The 21,675-nt window shown below is 43.1% G+C and overlaps 1 protein-coding gene across 1 annotated transcript in view; it reads left to right on the top strand.

Annotated features, from left to right (window-relative positions):
* znfx1 (zinc finger, NFX1-type containing 1) overlaps window positions 1–21,675 on the top strand; it is a 59,507-nt gene that overhangs the window by 20,345 nt on the left and 17,487 nt on the right. The window contains exons 11-14 of the mRNA XM_084316868.1: window positions 1,058–1,296; window positions 2,066–2,205; window positions 3,006–3,138; window positions 14,025–14,192. Of these exons, the coding sequence (XP_084172994.1) occupies window positions 1,058–1,296; window positions 2,066–2,205; window positions 3,006–3,138; window positions 14,025–14,192 (680 nt within the window). The remainder of the gene's footprint in view (window positions 1–1,057; window positions 1,297–2,065; window positions 2,206–3,005; window positions 3,139–14,024; window positions 14,193–21,675) is intronic.

Genomic DNA, 21,675 nt, shown 5'->3' with positions numbered 1-21,675 from the left:
TGACCTACAATACTGCCTGTGACCAGAGGAATGTTTGGGGTGCAAGTCCTGAAGGTCCTTATTATAACTGGTGGCTTTATTATTTATTATTCAGCTTCTGTCACACCTCAACGCATGTGTCATATTTTATGCAATTCGGCATAATGCTGATAGACCAGCAAAAGTTACGTGAACTAACAAACCTCACGGTGGTGCTATAACAAGTGTGTTGAAAATACAGTAGAGATGTGAAACTGAATCATATACAGTAGAGATGTGAAACTGAATCATACTGTATACAGTAGATATGTGAAACTGAACCATATACAGTAGAGATGTGCAACTGAATCATATTCAGTAGAGATGTGAAACTGAATCATATTCAGTAGAGATGTGAAACTGAACCATATACAGTAGAGATGTGAAACTGAATCATATACAGTAGAGATATGAAACTGAATCATATACAGTAGAGATGTGAAACAATTTGGCTTCAATGACCCATAAAGTCAGCCATATTGGATTTCCAAATTTAGAATTGAGTTCTTGCATCAATTTGAATCAAACCTGCAGCATATCTTTAGGGGACATAGTTACACGTTAGTTGTCCAACCCAGCTGAATCAGTTGAAAATTGGTGCTCAACCTTTGGTAGAATATGCAAAACAAATCAGTTCATGAGAATATGTTAAATAGATACCACACACACACACACACACACACACACACACACACACACACACACACACACACACACACACACACACACACACACACACACACACACACACACACACACACACACACACACACACACACACACGCTGACATACTGTACCTGCATTATAGTATACACATAATATATACATACAAACCTGAATAGATCTGCTTTACAAGCTGTTCTACTTGTATACAAGTAGTACATCACAAAACTGTTCCATCATCCCTTATCAAAACCATGAATCTAAATCAAATCAAATCAAATAAATTTGTAAAGCCCAAAATCACAAGGTAATGCCCCCATGAAGATAAGGAAAAAAATATCCTCTTTTATTCATTCATGTATGTATTTATTTTAGACATGGAGGATGTGGAAGCCATGGTGGAGGAGGAAGAAGACCTGATTCATATAGACGAGGAGGCGGATCTGATGCAGCAGGAGCGCATCATTGAGGACAACCATCCCCACAGAGGTGACAGGGAGGAGGAGAGGAGGAGAGACATGGAGGAGACCATGAGAGAGGTGGAGAGAGTCATGCTGGCTGTGAACCTGGAGAAGGTGGAGATCCAGGCGGAGCAGAGTGAGGAGGGCTGGCAGGTGAGATAACGTTGTGGCCTTGGGCTGCGGGAGGTTTCTCAGAAGTCTGTTTTCACAGGGATGCACTGTTACCACTGCACCACAGTCATACCACAGTCATACCACAGTTATACCACTGCACCACAGTCATACCACAGTCATACCACTGCCCCACCTTTGAATAGCCAAGGCCCCCACATCCCCACCACTCCTGAATAGCCTAGACACTTGGGGCCATACCCACGGGAAGATGTTTTGAGTAGGGGGTGCTGTGTCGACCACGCAACCCCCCCCCCCCCCCCCTGGAGGGAAAAAAACCTGCGTTTTGTATCTTGCTGCGCTGTATCATGTGGTGGCACTGTATAGAGGCTGTATACACTAGTATAAATGCGACCTTATGCTCGGGGCCCCCCTCCCCTCCCTCTGTATGACAGGTGGCCACATGGAAGCATACTCCTCTCAGCCAAGCTCATTGATCTCTATTGTAATTGATGTAATGTCATTTATATTGATCATGAAGATCTGCATAATGTATTGATCTGATCCACAACAGTAGATTCACTCCTGTTGTTGTAAAGGGGTATTTCAGCTAAAGCAATGCTGACTTATTTTGCACATTATTCTCACACACATGCAAAAACTCTAAACGATTCTAAAAAAAATTACACACAGTTATTGAGAGTAAATTTGTTTGAATATGGCCACCAGTTATGTCATTGAGGACATATAAAACAAGAGTTTTCAGATTGATCCGTCAAATCACCATATCCCTGTGTGTGTGTTGGCTCAGTTCCAACGGGATCAGAAGAAAAAGATAAAGAACAAGATGAAGCGCGAGCTGGGGAAGAGTTCGACGATGACTGAAACTGAGGAGAAATATATCATGGACATCTGGACCCTCAGACTGCCAGACAGATGGAGACTGTATCGGTAAGCCTCCTTCCTTCCTTTCCCTCTTTCCTTTCACCCGTTCATCCTCCTCTTCCTCCTTTCTCCTCTCATTTCCTCCCATGTTGCATCCCCCCTCACACACCCCACCTTCCTCCTCCGTCTATTCCATTTATCTTCTTCACTCCTCGCTCCGTCTTATTCATCTTTCTGCAGTCCTACCTTCTCTCCTTTCTCGCTCTCTCTCGTTCGCTCTCATCCCCCTCAGGCCACGTCGTGGTGGTAGAGCTAGCGTCTACTCCCAGCGCGTATAATTAAGTCAACTAATCACAAGGAAAATGGGTCCCCAAGGATTCTCTCATTTCAGAGAGCCAAGTGAGAACTGAACACTCCTGTCACCGTGGAAACGGGGCCTCGCAGTTCTGTCTGTGTCTTTATCATTTAAACTAACACAATAGAGGCTCATGACAGAGCCATTTTTCTCCAGTAATGATTCAATTGTACCCTAAACAAGACACTACCCATTACGAAAAACTATCCCAGTAGTTTCATGGTATTTCCAGTTTGGCAATATACCGGCCATTGTATGAATGTAAAAGTCATGGATCGCCATGGTGGTACTTTTGTACTTAAATAATACTATGGAAATATGGTACATGGCATAATTTCTTTGGCCACTACCATGGTGATGATATGTATGATGGAGATACCACAATACTTTTTAACCATGGTGTTGCCTGCTTTTGGTTGGGTGAGGGACTCCAGGCTCTTAAATCACTCTTAAGTTAATTGTCCCAACTGTGTGCTATCTTATTGTTTATTTGTTTATTTTCTGTGCGCAGGTTGTGGATGTCACGCTACAGGACAGCGATTCGTACCAAAGCTTTGGAGTCCGAACAGGCCTATCAGAACGCAGCAGACAGACTGGCCGATGTACGACGCCAGGAAGACCTCTGTGTCCTCAAAGAGGCCAAGGTATAGGGATAGCAGTACAAATACACTGTACAAATATTTTCTTAAAGGAAAACTCCCAACATTGTGAGAAATGAGTTGACCATCTTCTCCAGAGTCAGACAAGAAGATAGATACCAAAAATTGGTGGGGACCTCTATTGGGGAATAGAGGTCCTACACCAGCCATTTTGCTCTTATGTCTTGCTCAGGTTGGGATTCCTATGGTTAATATGGTCAATGTATTGCATTTCCAAACCACATCTTATTCAAAACTTGCCAGCCCTGCACATAATTCTAATTCTAAATGTCCTGTACAGTCTAAATACACCTGCATCCTACAGCAGCATTTATCATTAAGGAAATAGCATTTATAATATCTATTTTCACATCGCCACATCTATTTTCTAATTAGTGGTGGTTCAGTAGACCAGGTACTGTAGTTTGGATCATTTTGCATCATGCGGAAGCAAATCCAACAGCAATGCTGGTTAAGAACTACGACTTAAAAGTAGTACTGTAAGTGGTATATGATAGTACTGTAAGTGTTATAAGATAGTACTGTAACTTTTATAAGATAGTACTGTAAGTTGTATATGATAGTACAGTATTAGGGCGGGCCATATTTTTTTTTTTTTGGAAAATCAATCGAGTGGGGTGTCTAAAATATGTGTTTTTTTGTGGGGAATTCAAATATGGGATTATTTTTCTAATTGGATAACTCCTACCTACATTGTTTTGGATTTCAAAATGGCCGATTTGACCATTTTTCACCCCTTGGCCATACATGGATGCCAACATGTATCTGAAGGAAATCCTAACATGCAAGGTGTCTAAATGATGTGTTTCTTAATGGGGAATTCAAATATGAGGTCATTTTTGGGATAGGATAAATATAACCTGCATAATTTTGGATTTCAAAATGGCTGATTTTACCATTTGAACCCATTGGTATTGTATTACAAAATTGCAAAGATAAAAAAATATATGGGAAATCATTTATAATGACAAAGCCATCAAATTTATTAACAAGTGAACTGTATATAACTGGATACAACTCCAAAGATCAATAATAATAATACTAACAATAATAAATTGTATTTGTAATGCACACAAACACCTAAGTGCTAAATCTCGATCTCCTGACTTCTTGAACTTTGCCAGGTTCCAATATCTTGATTGGACTCATTCTTGGATGGCAAGATCTCCTACTGTACTGCTTTAGCCACCAACCTACAAACACAAACTTAAAGTCAACGTCAGCCATAAATAGGTGAGCTCTTTCCAGAACTACTCAGCAGAAACCTCTGTAACCATTTTAACAAACGTCTCAATGTATTGAGAAAATCCATGGGGCTCCATCAATCCTCTATCTTCTTAAAACATTGGAAAGGCAGGGGATGGAAAAGAAGGCAGAGAAAAGGAGAAGGGGCAAAGAAGAAAGCTTTGCAGCAGCAGACAAGTTTGCCAGGAAGGATGTTGAGAGCTTCCTTACAGTCCCTGAAGTTGAGCTCATTCCTGAAACTGACCCTGCAGCTTCAGCAAAGCTACGGAAAAATTATGATGAGATTCCAAACATCGCCCTTGCTAGTGTAAGGTATGGCATAGGTCTAAGGCCAACTGCAGCTATAGCAACTGCAGCTCTGATTGATGCAGGACTCATCTTAGAAGATGACACAAGTAAAGTGATTGATAAGAACAAGGTTAAGAGAGCACAAGAAAAGTTGATGCAAGAGCTGGGGGAAGAGTTTGAGGAGAAGTGCAGGGAGGAGGGGGGGATCTCCTGTATCCTCTTTGATGGCCGGATTGACATGACCAATGTGATGATGGAAGCTGAGGGCAGTGACCAATCTTTTCCTGCAAAGATCAAGGAAGAACACTATAGTGTTGCTAGTGAGCCTGGCAGCAACTATCTGTTCCACTTTACACCAGAGAAAGCAACTAAAGAGGAGTCCCATGCAGAGAAGATTGCTAAGGTCCTGTTTGCCTGGCTGAAAGAGAGAGGTTCTGATAAGACCTTGTGGGCCATTGGAGGAGACTCGACCAATGTCAACACTGGAGTGAAGGCAGGTGTAATGCGGAAGCTGGAGCTGCACCTGGGGAGAAAGCTGGTCTGGTTGGTGTGCAACCTGCACACTGGTGAACTTCCACTGCGCCGTCTCATTGTTGAAGTTGATGGGGCTAATCTGTCAGACAACAAATTGTCTGGGCCAATAGGACAGCTCCTTGATTCTGTTACAGACTTGGAGATCAATCCTAACTTCACCAGGATCTTTCTTGGCCCTCCGCTGATCAAGCTGCCTGAGAAGATCATTCAAGATCTCTCAACTGATCAACACTATGGCTATAAGCTGGTCTGTGCAATCAGGGATGGAGTGCTTTCTGCAAGGCTGGCTCTGCTGGAGATTGGACCGGTAAACCACAGCCGCTGGCTCACCACAGCAAACAGACTCCTCAGGCTCTGGGTGTCAAAGCATCAACTTAAAAGAAAGAACCTGAATAATCTACAATGCATTGTGGAATTCATCATTGGAGTGTATTATCCATGTTGGTTCAACATGAAGGTCAAGCACTCCTGGATCGAAGGGCCTAGGCACATCCTGTTTCAGCTGGACTGCCTCAAGTCTCAGAGGAAGGAGGTGCTGGATGTTGTGATGCCAACTGTGAGAAGATCTGCTTGGTATGCCCACAGTGAAGCCATCCTCCAAACACTGCTGTGCTCTGAGGATCAAAAAGAGAGAATTGAGGGGGTGGAGAGAATCCTGGCCATCAGGGGAGAGGGGGATCCAGACACTCAGCTGGGAGACTCCTGTGTCAGGATCAGAAGAACACCTCACATCAATAGTGACGCTTCCAGCATTGGTGGCTTAATCAGCTGGTCAGAAGATTTGTCAGAGCCACCTCTCACCTGCTCCCTAAGCACCTCCAAGGTGAAGAACTTAATCAACACCCCCATGGAGGTTCTCGACTGGCCTTGCCACACACAAAGCATCGAGAGGGTTGTTAAAATGGTGACTGAGGCCTCTGCTAAGTACTTTTCACAAGAAAAAAGGGATGGAGGGATCAGGGCTCAGGAGACCAGCAGGAGGCTGATGTCCAAGAATGAATCCAAGCAGGACTTGTGCAACCTGATCAAATTTAAGAAGATAGAGGATTGATGGAGGCCCATGGATTTTCTCAATACATTGAGACGTTTGTTAAAATGGTTACAGAGGTTTCTGCTGAGTAGTTCTGGAAAGAGCTCACCTATTTATGGCTGACGTTGACTTTAAGTTTGTGTTTGTAGGTTGGTGGCTAAAGCAGTACAGTAGGAGATCTTGCCATCCAAGAATGAGTCCAATCAAGATATTGGAACCTGGCAAAGTTCAAGAAGTCAGGAGATCGAGATTTAGCACTTAGGTGTTTGTGTGCATTACAAATACAATTTATTATTGTTAGTATTATTATTATTGATCTTTGGAGTTGTATCCAGTTATATACAGTTCACTTGTTAATACATTTGATGGCTTTGTCATTATAAATGATTTCCCATATTTTTATATCTTTGCAAATTTGTAATACAATACCAATGGGTTCAAATGGTAAAATCAGCCATTTTGAAATCCAAGATTATGCAGGTTATATTTATCCTATCCCAAAAATGACCTCATATTTGAATTCCCCATTAAGAAACACATCATTTAGACACCTTGCATGTTAGGATTTCCTTCAGATTCATGTTGGCATCCATGTATGGCCAAGGGGTGAAAAATGGTAAAATCTGCCATTTTGAAATCCAAAATGATGTAGGTTAGAGTTATCCTATGCCAAAAATGAACTCATATTTGAATTCCCCATTAAGAAACACATCATTTAGACACCTTGCATGTTAGGATTTCCTTCAGATTCATGTTGGCATCCATGTATGGCCAAGGGGTGAAAAATGGTCAAATCGGCCATTTTGAAATCCAAAACAATGTAGGTAGGAGTTATCCGATTAGAAAAATAATCCCATATTTGAATTCCCCACAAGAAAACACATATTTTAGACACCCCACTCCATTGATTTTCCAAAAAAAAAAAAGTATGGCCCGCCCTAGTACAGTATGTACATTATGGTAGCGTGTCTATGGGTACATCATGGATGTGTTGTGTGGTAGAGTGGGTATGTAGGTATCGTTATTTTAGGTGCTGCACGAACCAATCTCGTTGTACTGTATTGTGCAATGACAATGACGCTTTTCTACTTCTACCTCGTTATATGTTATATGATAGTATTGTAAGCGTTATATGATAGTACTGTACAGTAAGTGCAGGCATTAAAGCGTTCCGTCTTGAGACGGATATCCGTCCATTTGATTAGGAGATTCCGTCATTTGATTCCGAGTCGTGACGGATTTTAACCTGAGCCAATCAGAGGCGTCAAGCAGTCATTTGCGAGCGATCGTTTACAGCGCTTTCACCCGCCTCCGCTGTGCTCAGCACCAATGGGAAGCGACCGTTTGCCTTTTCAGTTTCTGAAATGTCGGCCATTGCTATTTAGCTCTACTCGAGACCCAGAGTAAACTTGACTCAACAACACTGACATGCTGCAACTTTTCCGAGATAGTAAGTTCATTTTACTTATTCTAGTCTAAAGAAACATATATATTGCTATTGATAAATCTAGTTAACGTGAATGCCACAAAACTAATGCCTTTTGTTAATCAGAACGTTATTTACGCGACAACGTGTGTTGTTGTTGAATGAATGAATGAATGAATGAAAAACTTTATTTAACAGATTGCAGAATGGGTACAATACAGTACGGCTCAATACATACAATTGTTAAGGGGATGCAGACCTGAGAAAGACGTTTGTCTTGTTTCCATCAGGGTCCCCCATTTTCAATTCATATAGACATTTATGACATACACAACATACATGACATTTATGGCATAGGGACATATAGGTATTTAGTACTGATACATTTGTGACATAAACGGTATTCAAATATACAGTACTGTTACCCCTAGATCCTGACAGAGTATATACAACATATGATGGGGAGGGGACTGTACATTAGGAGGGGGTGGGTGGGTGGGAGAGAAATATACATACGGCGGGGAGGGAATATATACATGCGGTGGGGAGGAGACTGTCTATTAGGAGGTGGTGGGGGTTTTGGGCATTTACGGTGGCCAGTTTCGAATTGCAGCCTCCCGTAGGTGCTCTTTAAGAGCGGTTTTGAATGTGGGTAGGGATTCACATTCCTTTACAGCGTTGGGTAGGGCGTTCCACATTGTTGTGGCATAATTGCGAAACGTATTTAGTCCCTTGTTTGAGCCGAATCTGGGTTTAACATGATTTGTTGAGCTTCCTCTGGTGTAGTGGTTGTGGTATTCACTGACCTTTGGGAAGTATTTTGACATGTACATGGGTACCCCGGTCGTATAGTGTATCTTGTAGACCAGGCCCATTGCAAGTTGCTGTACTCTGTCGTCTACTCTAAGCCATCCTAGGTTGTCAAAGTGGGCAGGGGTGAGGTGGGTTCGGCTGCCTCGAGACTGTGTTTACTTTTGTTAATATTTATAGTTTTTAGAGTTTTGTGCGTACCAACTGTTGGTGCATTTAATGTATATGACCGTCAGTCACTCATAGACATTGGATTACGGGAAACTTACCAACTGGATTACTCGCTGGATCAGCTTTCCGAACCACATCAATGGCCTGAAGAAATCCTCCGGAGATTAGGACCAGACCCTTTGTTCCCAGAGCCCAGGAAAAGACGTCGAGGAAAGAGGGCTGGGATCCGAAACAGGCTGAGATCCAGACGACACCGTACACCACTTCCCAGTATATTGCTAGCCAATGTACAATCAATAGACAATAAACTGGATGACATCCGAGCAAGGATTCAATATCAAAGAGACGTTAGGGACTGCAATGTCCTTTGCTTCACCGAAACATGGCTAACACCGGAGGTTCCAGATCACGCGATTCAACCAGCGGATCACTTCTTTATCCATAGGAAGGATCGGACACAATCAGAGTCCGGTAAACAACGTGGAGGAGGTATTGCCTTCATGTTTAATAAAAATTGGAGTGATCCAACGAACGTGAAGGAATTATCCAACCACTGCTCCCCAGAACTGGAATATATAACCATCAAGTGTCGTCCTTTCTTCCTCCCGAGGGAGTTAACGGCGATCGTCCTGGTCGGAGTGTATATTCCACCGCAAGCCAACAACAACGCCGCGCTCTCCAGACTCCACAACGAGGTAAATAGTATACAAGCGACGAACGTTAACGCCGCCATTTTAGTACTGGGAGATTTCAATAGCGCCAATCTGAGAAAGGTATTGCCTGATTTCTATCAGCATGTGACTTGCAACACCAGAGGCGGTAACATCCTAGATCACTGTTACACGCAATTTAAAGGTGGCTACAAGGCTCATTCTGATAGTGGCTTTGGCAAGTCAGATCACGCATCCATTTTCCTTACACCAAAGTACAGACAAAGAATTAAAAGTACTCCCGTAGTCTCGCGAGAGGTGCAGAAATGGGATGTGACGTCAGAGGATACGATCCGGTCAGTGTTTCACAACACAGACTGGATTGTGTTCCGCGACACAGATAACATTAATGCCTACACGGAGACAGTGCTGGACTATGTCTGTACTAGGGTGAAAGAAACAATCCCCACTACCAAAATGAAAGTTTACCCAAATCAAAAACCCTGGGTAGACAAATCCGTCCGTGAAGCTCTGAGAGAGCGCACCAAAGCATACAATGACGGCCTAGTGGCAGGCAACATGAATGACCACAAGGTGGCGCGACACAACGTAAGGAGGACAGTGTCAGAGGCCAAACGGCGCTACAGGGATAAAATTGAACTCCAGTTTGAACAAGCTGACTCTAGAGCTATGTGGCAGGGGCTCAAAACGATGACAGACTACAAAGGCGCCTCCCTCAAACTGAACAGTGACATCTCCTTAGCAAACGACCTCAATACCTTCTATGCGAGGTTTGATGCTGGTAATAACAACACCAGCTCACAAGCCTCGGCAATGGGGGGGGGGGGGTCGGCTGCTGATGGAGGCGCAGTGTTCAGGGTAACAGAGCATGAGGTGAGGCGGACCTTTAAAAAAGTGAATATCAGGAAGGCAGCAGGTCCGGACGGCATCCCCGGCCGCGTCCTAAAAGTCTGTGCCGACCAACTGGCCCCAGTATTCACTGACATATTTAACCTGTCCTTAGAACAGGCTGTCATCCCCACCTGCCTGAAGAAGTCCACTATTATCCCTGTACCCAAAAAATCCAAGCCTGCTTGCCTCAACGATTACCGCCCTGTAGCTCTCACCTCCATAGCCATGAAGTGCTTTGAGAAGCTAGTAAAGGGCTACATCTGCTCCTCCCTCCCCATCAACATGGACCCCCTGCAATTTGCATACCGCCCCAACAGGTCCACGGAGGACGCCATATCCCATGTGCTGCACACAGCAGCATCACACCTGGACAAGAGGCAGGGGAACTATGTGAGAATGCTATTCATCGACTACAGCTCGGCATTCAATACCATAGTCCCCTCCATACTCATAGCCAAGCTCAGGGACCTGGGCTTGGGCTATGACCTCTGCCAGTGGGTCTTGGACTTCCTGACTGGCAGACCCCAGGTGGTGAGAGCAGGCAACTGCACCTCCTCATCCATCACCCTCAACATAGGGGCCCCCCAGGGCTGTGTTCTGAGTCCCCTCCTCTACTCCCTGTACACACACGACTGTGTGGCTCAGCGGAGTAGCAATACAATCGTCAAATTTGCTGACGACACAGTGGTGGTGGGCCTGATCTCTGCCAACGACGAGAGGGCCTACCTGGAAGAGGTCAAGGTCCTGGCGGGATGGTGCCAGGAAAACAGCCTCTCCCTGAACGTCAGCAAAACAAAGGAGATGATTGTGGACTTCAGGAGGTCGGGGGTCAAGGACTACAGCCCCCTCAGCATCGACGGGGCACCGGTTGAGAGAGTCAACAGCTTCAAGTACCTCGGAGCCTACATATCCGAGGACTTGACATGGACCACACACATTAACAGTGTGGTGAAGAAGGCACGACAACGCCTCTACTTCCTCAGGCGCCTAAGGAAGTTCCAAGTCAGCCAGAAGATCCTTAAGAACTTCTACTCATGTACAATAGAGAGCATCTTGACCGGCAACATCACCTCCTGGTTTGGGAATAGCACTGCAAAAGACCAAAGCAGACTACAAAGAGTGACACGTTCAGCCGAACGCACAATTGGAGGGGGGCTCCCCACCCTCCAGAACATTTACTACAAGCGTTGCAAGGGGAAGGCTAAGAGAATTATTAAGGACTCGAGCCACCCGAACAACTGCCTCTTTGAACTGCTGCCGTCAGGCAAGCGATACAGGAGTCTCAAGGCGAGCACAGAAAGACTCAGAAGTAGCTTCTATCCCCAGGCCATCAGGCTGCTAAACGAACAATGAATGAACACTACACAACAACAACCACCAAACACACATAGCACACACATCCACACGCACACACTCACTTTAAACAAACACACTGTAGCACCCACTACACACACTTTATAGCACACACCCACTTTAAACAAACACACTGTAGCACCCACTCCCCACACTTTATATTTATGGATGAAGGATTGCACTACAACTCGTACACCTTACTGTAAATTGTACCTAAAATTGTACCTCATCCCATTTCTGCTTTGCACTAGATAGTACTGTACATTAGTACACTGCATAGTATTGTGTATTGTATATTATATGGTAACTCAGAACATTGTACATATGTCTATACCGAACACTGTGACCTCATTTCTTCTTCTAAATTCATGCTATATTATGTTATTATGTTATTTGATACTATCTTGTCTAGCACAGTCTCTGGAGCGTAACAGTAAGAAGCATTTTGTATGAAAGTATTCTGTACTTCTGTATGACAACTATTAAAGAACTTGAACAGGTCAAGTAGTAGTCTGACCAGTTTGTTTTGTGATGTTTGTAATTTTGTTTTAAGCGCTTTTGAGGTGCTTTGGTACCATGAGGTGCACGCATAGTCGTAGTACCCTTGAATGAGTGCTCCTGCCAGAGTCTTCAGGGTATTCTTGTTTACCAGAGAGGAGATCCGGTACAAGAATCTAGTTCGTTGGTTGACTTTTTTTTATTACATTGGATGCCATTTTGTCACAGGAAATATTTTTTAGATTTGCCTCTAGGATGGAACCCAGGTAGGTAATTTCGTCTTTCCTTGTGACAATATTGTCACCCACTGTAACTGAGAAGCCGTCGGTCTTGCTGAAGAGAATGGACTCTGTTTTGCCCATGTGTAATGATAGTTTGTTATCAGCGAGCCATATGCAGATTTTGCCTAGTTCCGAGCTGAGGGTTTTTTCAACCTGCAACTTGTTCTTGTCAGAGACCAGCAGGGCTGGCTGTGTGTGCTTGCGCCGTTCGCTTTCCGTGTATGATAAATGTACATGAATGTTGATACATCTAGTTAACGTTAATGCCACAAAACGAATGCCTTTGTTAATCAGAACGTTATTTGCGTTATTATCTGTTTTCTTCTAACGGAAACCTAGGCTACTGGGGGCTGTCTGTTGCGTGTGCCGCAACTATTTCAAAAAGAAAAACAGAAACAACACATTTGTAAGTAACTGTACATTGGATTATCGACGAAACCTTACTTTGTCCCAAGAAGAGGGTCTTGTGTATTAAATAAAGTTTTCATTCATTCATTCACTCTGGATCTGGTAAATCCAGTAGCAATACACACAATTGTTAAGGGGATGCAGACCAGAGAAAGGCGTTTGTCTTGTTTACATCATCAGGGTCCCCCATTTTCAATTCATAGTGACATTTATGACATACACAACATACATGACATCATGACATTTATGACATAGGGACATACATGACTTACAGGTATATAGTACTGTTACATTTGTCACACGATATGCAAATATACAGTGCTGTTACCCAGAGATCCTAACAGTAAATATATACATATGATGAGGAGGAGACTGTACATTAGGAGGGGGTGGGTGGTAAAAAATATATACAAATGGTGGGGAGGAGACTGTCCATTGTTGTTGTGGCATAATTGCGAAACGTGTTTAGTCCCTTGTTTGTATGATAACAAGCCTTTTAGTTCATCGTTCAAAGTAATGGGAAAAGGGTTCTAGCTCGCCATCAATCAGAAGCTAGCCACAAGACTTGCATTCACGCTCCCCTGCCTGGCACAACAACCACAACAGTAGGGTCTATAGTCACAGTCGGGACAGTAGGCTCTACAAGTAGGCTCCCTTAAAACGCTAACGCTATTAAAAAAAAATACAGTGGATGTTAAAATAAGAATATGACTTGGCCAGAAAAAAAGTTCAGTCAGGAGATTTTTTTTTGCTTTAATCCCTGAGTAAGTGTTATATGATAGCACTGTAAGTGTTATATGATAGTACTGTAACTGTTATATGATAGTACTGTAACTGTTATATGATAGTGCTATGCTATACTGTACTGTGTTACTGTATGTTCAGATACAACGTAAAGAGAAATATTGTCGCACTGTCCTTGCGTCAGTTTGACAGTTGATAACTAGTAAAACTGGCATGAAGACATGCTAGTGTGTTTTGTCTCAACAGTGGCTTTGTTGACATTTACAAAAACTAGACCATTTCTAAATGTAACATGCCACAGAGCATTCATAGCAGTGTATTTCATATTAATTGTTAAGATATACTTATATTTGCTCCATCTCGCCTGGTGAATTTCTCACTCAGGTTGAAATATTTTTTACTCGATCCCAGAGTGAAGCAGTGTCCGTTTGCATCTTTCAATTTACTTTATATGCATCCGGCTCTAGATGTTGTCTTGCGTTGTATTCGAACATATTCATGACAAACCATCTGCCCATTAGGTCATCGGCATGACAACCACAGGGGCGGCAAAGTTCCGTAAAGCTCTCCAGAGAGTCCGACCTCGGCTGGTGATAGTGGAGGAGGCCGCGGAGGTCCTGGAGGCACACACCATCACGACGCTGAGCGACGCCTGCCAGCATCTCATCCTCATTGGTGACCACCAGCAGGTAAGAACGCAGTCCGAGTAGATAGTGTACACAGACAATAGAAGAGTGTACACAGAGTTGGCAACGGATAGAAAATCCATGCATTCGTCATTATTATTGTTTTATTTGTCCTTTCTATCTTGTTCTCCCATCCCCCAATTTTGTCGTTATGCCAATTCCCTTCCTGGTCGTTGTGCGCATTGCCCCTCTGTTGATCTGGGGAGGGTGTAGACTATCACATGCCTCCTCCGATACATGTGGAGTTGCCAGCTGAGGAGTTTCACTGGGAGAACAAAACGCGTGCAGAGGTTTGTGCGCTATCTCCCCCAGATCCCCTCCCTGCTGAACTGTTTGCAATGACCAGGACTCATACCCCACCAGCTTCCCACCCGCGAACACTGCCAATTGTGTTCGTAGGGACGACTGACCAAGCCCGAGGTACCACTGACAGCTGGATTCTAACCCAGAGTCTCTGCGGTGGTAGGCGAGTGCTTAGACCTCTGCGCTACCCGGCCGCACCATCGACGCATTCTTGCCACAGACTTGAATGGTCATCACAATTCAACACTGTTTGACGAACAATGTTATTTGCCAGAGTTGTACCCTTCCTGCTGACTTGTTGTACAGAACTTGTAGGTCACTTTGGATAAAAGTGTCAGCTAAATGACTAAATGTAAAAAGAGTGCTGAGGAGCACACTTATGATTGATTGACTAATTGAACATTTTATTAACTTGACAGACTGTGTTCTCATAGTGATTCCTTCATGTCAACGCTACAGGCCTCCTTGGAATTACTTACTTAATCATAATTAAAATAAATATGACGAGGGGCGGTCAGGTGGCGTAGCGGAGATTGCGTTCGTCACCAACGCCGGAGATTCTGGATTCGCGTGTTCGAATCCAGCTCCCGGCGTTGTCACCAGCTTGGCTGGCCGTTCACACTAATACAATTGGCAGTATTAGGGGGTGGGAAAGCTGGCGGGTGGGAATCTGGCGTTGTGGACAGCGACGCCTACAGGTCAGGTCTCGGCGCTTGCTAACCGGGGCAGGACTTGGTGGAGATAGCGTGACCTCCCACGCGTTACACTTCACCAATGAGAGCCCTCGTTGCCAAGTGAAAAGACATCACTGGCTGTCGGCGCACGTCTTGGAGGAAGCGTGCGATCGACTCGGGACGCCCTTGTACCGCCTCGTAGGAGAACATGCATACAGCAGCCAGGTAGCCTGTTACTGTTCCGCAACTGTAAGTTACTTCCGGGGTAGGCCTGATTGGCCCCGACAGGCACGTGACAGGCGCGGCCACGCCCCCGCGGCAGCCTCAGGACGCGCAACTTTCTCTGCCGCACGGCACGCTCCGCGGCAGCATTATGTAGCAGTAATACGCCCTTTTTCACTATCCAGAAATAGCTCAATTGGCAGTGTTGCATTGGTGTGGATCCTACCGTCCGTTGCTGGCAAGTTCGATTCCTTTCAATTGCTTTTTTTTTTTTTTTTTTTTGCCGTTAAGTTTAGGCATGTTAACTTTAAGCATTGTTTCGGAGTTGGTTAAGGTTAGGCATTGTTTCGGAGTTGGTTATGGTTAGAAAGGTTACGTTTAGGCGCTGTTAAGGAGCTGGTTAAGGTTAGAGTTTGTCTTAGAGAATGGCAATATTCTTTCGGAGTTGGTTATGCCTTATGGTTAAGGTTAGGCATGGTTAAGGTTAAGGTTAAGGTTAGGCATAGTTTCGGAGTTGCTTAATGTTAAAGGGTTAAGTTTAGGCGCTGTTAAGGAGCTGGTTAAGGTTAGAGTTTGTCTTAGAGAATGGCAATATTCTTTCGGAGTTGGTTATGCCTTATGGTTAAGGTTAGGCATGGTTAAGGTTAAGGTTAGGCATAGTTTCGGAGTTGCTTAAGGTTAAAGGGTTAAGTTTAGGTGCTGTTAAGGAGCTGGTTAAGGTTAGAGTTTGTCTTAGAGAATGGCAATAGACAGCCTATTTCCGCGTTGCAGCTCAGCTCTCAGCAGCTTCGTTGCGCGTCCTGAGGCTGCCGCGGGGCGTGGCCGCGCCTGTCACGTGCCTGTCAGGGCCAATCAGGCCTACCCCGGAAGTAACTTACAGTTGCGGAACAGTAACACGCAGCCAGGTAGGGGAGGGGGGGGGAATTGGCACAACGACTAATTGGGATGGGAGAAAAAGAAAATAAAAATAAAAAATATGACAATATTTGTACGATAAGAAATTACGCATTTGATGTCGGAAAATTAAATAATATGGATTCATCTGATCACAGGGCAGCTGGATTAACCATATCTGAACCAGCTATTTTGGACAAATGTATAATTACTTTAATTACTCAGATATTCAAACACAATTATGCAATTATTGTGAAATGATTGAAAATAATAATTATTGAATGCCTTCTGTGGAATTTGTATTTCTTATTTGTTACATATCTGTTTTAATGATTAATTATACATTTGAAAGAATGCAGGTCAACATGCAATATATCCCATTGATTGGTATACAATGGGACATACCTTTGTTTGATATAGCTATATAAACCTGCATTCCTTCGAATATATCATTAATCAATTAAACTTATATTGAAATACACTATACACCAACACTGAACTGACAGTGGATAAATAAGAACTAAAGCTAATCGTGTGGAAATAGACTGCATTCATATTCCATAAGTCTTGAGTGCGCCAGTATAGCCTACGTGTCTAATGAATGAACAGTATATAGGCTTATATTATTCTAGTTACTTGTTTCATTAGGATTTAGTAGATACTATATACTCTGCCCTACCTACGTATAGGGATGGGAATTGATAGGATTTTATCGATACGATTCCATTATCGATTCTGCTTATCGATTCGATTCTTTATCGATACCCTTATCGATACCTGATCAATTTATAATTTACATAAATAAATTGGAAATGCAACAGAACTACATTTACATTTACATTTAGTCATTTAGCTGACGCTTTTATCCAAAGCGACTTACAAGTTCTGTACGACAAGCCATCAGGAAGGGCACAACTCTATCAGCTGAGCAACAATGTTCATCAAAGTGTTGAGTGCTACAGTGTAGGTTAGTTTATTAGGACAAGTGCATGACCGTACGGTTAGTTAGGGTTAGATATATATTTTTTTATTCAGATAATGGTTGAAGAAGTGCGTCTTTAGTCGACGGCGAAAGATTGGACGTGATTCGGCTGTCCTAACTGGGGTGGGTAGTTCATTCCACCATTGTGGGGCAAGGACTGAGAATAGGCGACTTCTCTTTGATGACCCTCCCGGAGCTTGGATAGGAGTAGGTCTGAGGCGGCCAGAAGATGCAGAGCGTAGGGGTCTAAGCTGGTTAGAATAACAACATGCAACTTGACATTTCTGATTGTCATTTATTGTTGAGCCCCCATGTCAGAAAAATACAAAAACTGTAAAAAATAAAACATTAACTATAGCCTACACTTAAATAAAATAATGTATTTGAGATTCTCTTAAAATGTATTTATTTTTTTATTCTTAAACTAATTTAATCTATTGAATAACAGGTCGTTATTCCTCTGACTTCTGTCTCACACACACACACACACACACACACACACACACACACACACACACACACACACACACACACACACACACACACACACACACACACACACACACACACACACACACACACACACACACACACACACACACACACACTTCCTGGCTTACAGAGTACAGAAGTAAACAAACACTCCTCCGTCTATTATGTGAACTAAAGAGTACAAGGTTTACACAACAGCCCCCACCTGCTGTTTTATTGTATTTGTACCTGTACTATCCGCTGTCAGCTGTTTATCTCTCTTTGTGAGCTTGATTAAATAGCGTTAGCTCACGTTAGATAGCGTTAGCTCCGCGGCTAATTTGAGCTCACCCTCAACTAAATCAATGACTAGGTTCTAAAGCATTCAAGTAGTTTTCACTGCACATAGAAGTAGCCAAACAGCGGGAGCATTTCGGGAGCATATTACCAAAACCCAGGCAATTTCGAGCCCTTAAGGAATCAAATAGAGTCTGCCATGGCTACATGCTAACGTTATTGCGCAACTGCGCAAACCTGGCAGCGATAATGGAATCGAAAGTCACGGGAGCCACACGGTTCCAGGCATCGGCCAATTACCGGTTTTCGATTCCCATCCCTACCTACGTACAGTAAGTACAGTATACACATATTAAGGCCGCCAGAGTCGGGCGTACCAGCGGACTGCATGGTGGACTGTACTACGTCTACGGGGCGGGCAGTGCAGTATATTTGCTGCTCTCCTAATAAAACAAGTCATGATTAGAATAATATAAGCATATAATGCGTTCATTCATTACGTGCGTAGGCTATACAGTACTGCGCGCGCGCACCACAAGCTCTACTATATGATGACAATACAATTAATCTAATCTCATTTTGATCGGTTGCAAAGCGCTTCCTATCGGCAACCATTTTCACACGGCTGCATTGTCAGTTGCATTCTAATGAGCTGGGCAGTGTGTCTAACTATCAGTGCTGGGCAAGTTACTTTTAAAAGGAAACTAGTTACAGTTACTTCTTCCAAAAAGTAACTAAATTACTTACTCAGTTACAAATTATAAAAGGAACTAGTTACTTCAGAAAATAACTATTGCGTTACTTTCAAGTACTTTTTTTTACATAAACAACATACACAAATCTAAACTATTTTAATGTTGCTGTGGGACAAAGTGAGACTAGTCTCCAATCAAATGCCATGTATGTGGATATTATAATTACTATGTTTATATAGTGGATCATACAAATACAAACACAATAGATGTTTTGGAACTTTTTATATGTATTGCCCCTCAACAGGCCACAACTGGGCAACATTAAATTATGCTTGTTAAGCACTATACCAAAAATAAATAACAAATATATACTGATTGATTGAACATTTTAATTAACAGATTGCAGAATGGGTACAGTACAGTACAGCTCAATACACACACTTGTTAAGGGGATGCAGATCAGAGAAAGACTTTCGTCTTGTTTACTGTACATCAGGGTCCCCCATTTTCAATTCATGACATCTATGACATACACAACATACCAATTGTTAGATGATCTAATCTAATCATCTAAACAAATCTAATCATGACATTTAAGGCATGCATGACATACAGATATATATATATTTCTGAGCACCTGAAGACTGTGCTATTAAACCAGGAAGTGCAGCACTATTTCAGCAGAGTAGAGCCTCCACTACTGCAGTGCCCTGCGCTGCAACACAACTAACACAAGAGTGAACAAAAAACGCTCATGGACCCACGGTCTGTCGTTGACTGCTCGCTTGTGTTGTTCGTTGGATTCGTTTTGGATTATTTGGGCTCGCCAAACAAACTATCAAAGCGTACACAGACCCGCGGTCTCACGTTGACTGAACTCGCTTGTGTTGTCGCTGTGTGTCAGACTCTGGATGCGTTCGAACACCCGCCCACCTCTACCTCTGATTGGCTTACCATGACATTTTACTCAACCTCAGCCAATCGCGCGCTGCCCACTAACCAAGGAAGAACAGTATGCCTCTCGGTGCAGAGATCTGTCTGATGAAAAAAACAGCTTCAATCATAGTAACGCGCCGCATTTTTTGGCAGTAACGGTAACGGTGTTATTAAGATTGGAAGAGTAATCCGTTAGATTACTTGTTACTGAAAAAACTAACGCCGTTAGTAACACCGTTATTTATAACGCCGTTATTCCCATCACTGCTAACTATTGACGTTTTGCTATTTCATCTGCACACTTCCGTATTGGCTGCCTTATAAGGAGCTTCGGACGGGAACCCGTGCTCATGTTTCAGAGTGGTGAAATTCCTCATCGCGGCATCTCAGCTGAGACAATTTTGAGTCATTAAGACATGTTCCCAGCGCGTTGAGGACTCAGAATGAACTTGTCATTGATTCTGTCTCAGTCGGTTCCAAGATAAGTCATCCAAGAGAACACTTTGGAAAATATTGGGGAATGAGACCCATTGACTGCTGTTCCATATGGTTCTTTACTCTTGGCTACATTAGAAAAATAAACGCAATATTACTTAATACGGACTGTATTGGTCTATTTATGCCGTGTTAAATGCGGTGACACTGTACCACACACAAACAAATAAAATAATATTAAGTCAACAACTTATCCATAAATAAAGCAGAACGTTGCACGACAGACAACGATGTCGTGGAATCTGTATGCTGTTCAGACAATGCCTGCCGTTCGGAATTCTCTTTTCTCCTCAGATGGCATTTCCAATCAAAGTTTTTTATCTTTGCCATTTCTTCTTTGCTCATTCATTAAATCCGATGCATCAATTGCTTTTCCTGATGCCGACAGTTTGTTGAGAGCTGCTGCCAAGGTTTGTGCATCCATCGTGAAGAATGAAAAAGCCCATGTGCTTGTATTTATGGGCGTCACTTGAAGCTCAGAGGCACTCTCCTTCTTTCACATGCAAATTAACTCCGCCCCCACGCTAGGAGGAAAACTCCTCAGAAGTGCATGTTGATTTTAGTTTGCTACATTTTGTGTTGTCGTTTTTAGTCAACAACATTGCATGAATAATTTCATCACGTTAGTGTCACATGATCTCCATTAACGTGATGTCTCGTCTCGTTTTCGTCAGGGGAAAAAGCTTTGTTGACAACCATATATAGTCATCATTTTCGTTGACTAAATGAACACTGCGGTACACGTATCTGTATCCGTATACGTATCCGAACCGGTTCAGTACTGGACCTTTGGTTCAGTACGCACTGTGTGCCGAACGAATGCAACGGTACGTTAACCACTAACAGAACGCACATGTAGAACTTTTTTGTGTGTGCAGAATTTAATTAAAAACTCCCAAGTTCACCCCTTCCCAAAATATAATTTGTGCAAAGTGTCGGGTGTTCGTTCAACCCACGCACAACACTGAGAGCTTACCTGTAATTTAGCATAGCCTCATAGTGTGGCGAACACACACACACACACCCTCTCTCTCTCAGTGCGTGAGGTGGAAGGGGCTGTTTCTCGGAGATCAAATGAATGATATGAAACGGGACCTGCATGACGCTTTTTTCTCTATTCAATAACGTTTTACCCTGGGGGATGATTTACAATAAAGTTCTAAAACAGAAAAGTACGCTACTTACATTCTTGACGCTAGAACTCCAACTGTAGTTTACATACTGTAGCTTGCATAAAGCTGTCTCGAGGTTCCACAAGTTAATCAAAATCCGAAGTATTTCCAACCGGGGCTTGAGATGCTCAGAGTGCAAACCACTGTCTTCTGGTTGTTGTTGTTGTTCATTATTACTCACACGTTGTTCAGCTCAATGATGTCGTGTGTCTCCTATCCGTCATGCAGCGCATTCAGGCTGATGCCCACCGGGGGCTGTTTTTTTCACAATAAAATATATATCGATTATTAAGTCGATTATTAATTTGAATATAGAATATTCATTGACAGCCCTACTTAACAGTA

Source organism: Notolepis coatsorum, assembly GCF_963971535.1.
Source record: "Notolepis coatsorum genome assembly, chromosome: 6".
Classification (NCBI taxonomy): Eukaryota; Metazoa; Chordata; class Actinopteri; order Aulopiformes; family Paralepididae; genus Notolepis; species Notolepis coatsorum.
The sequence above is the reverse complement of the archived record's forward strand: the minus strand, read 5'-3'. Positions and strand labels throughout refer to the sequence as shown.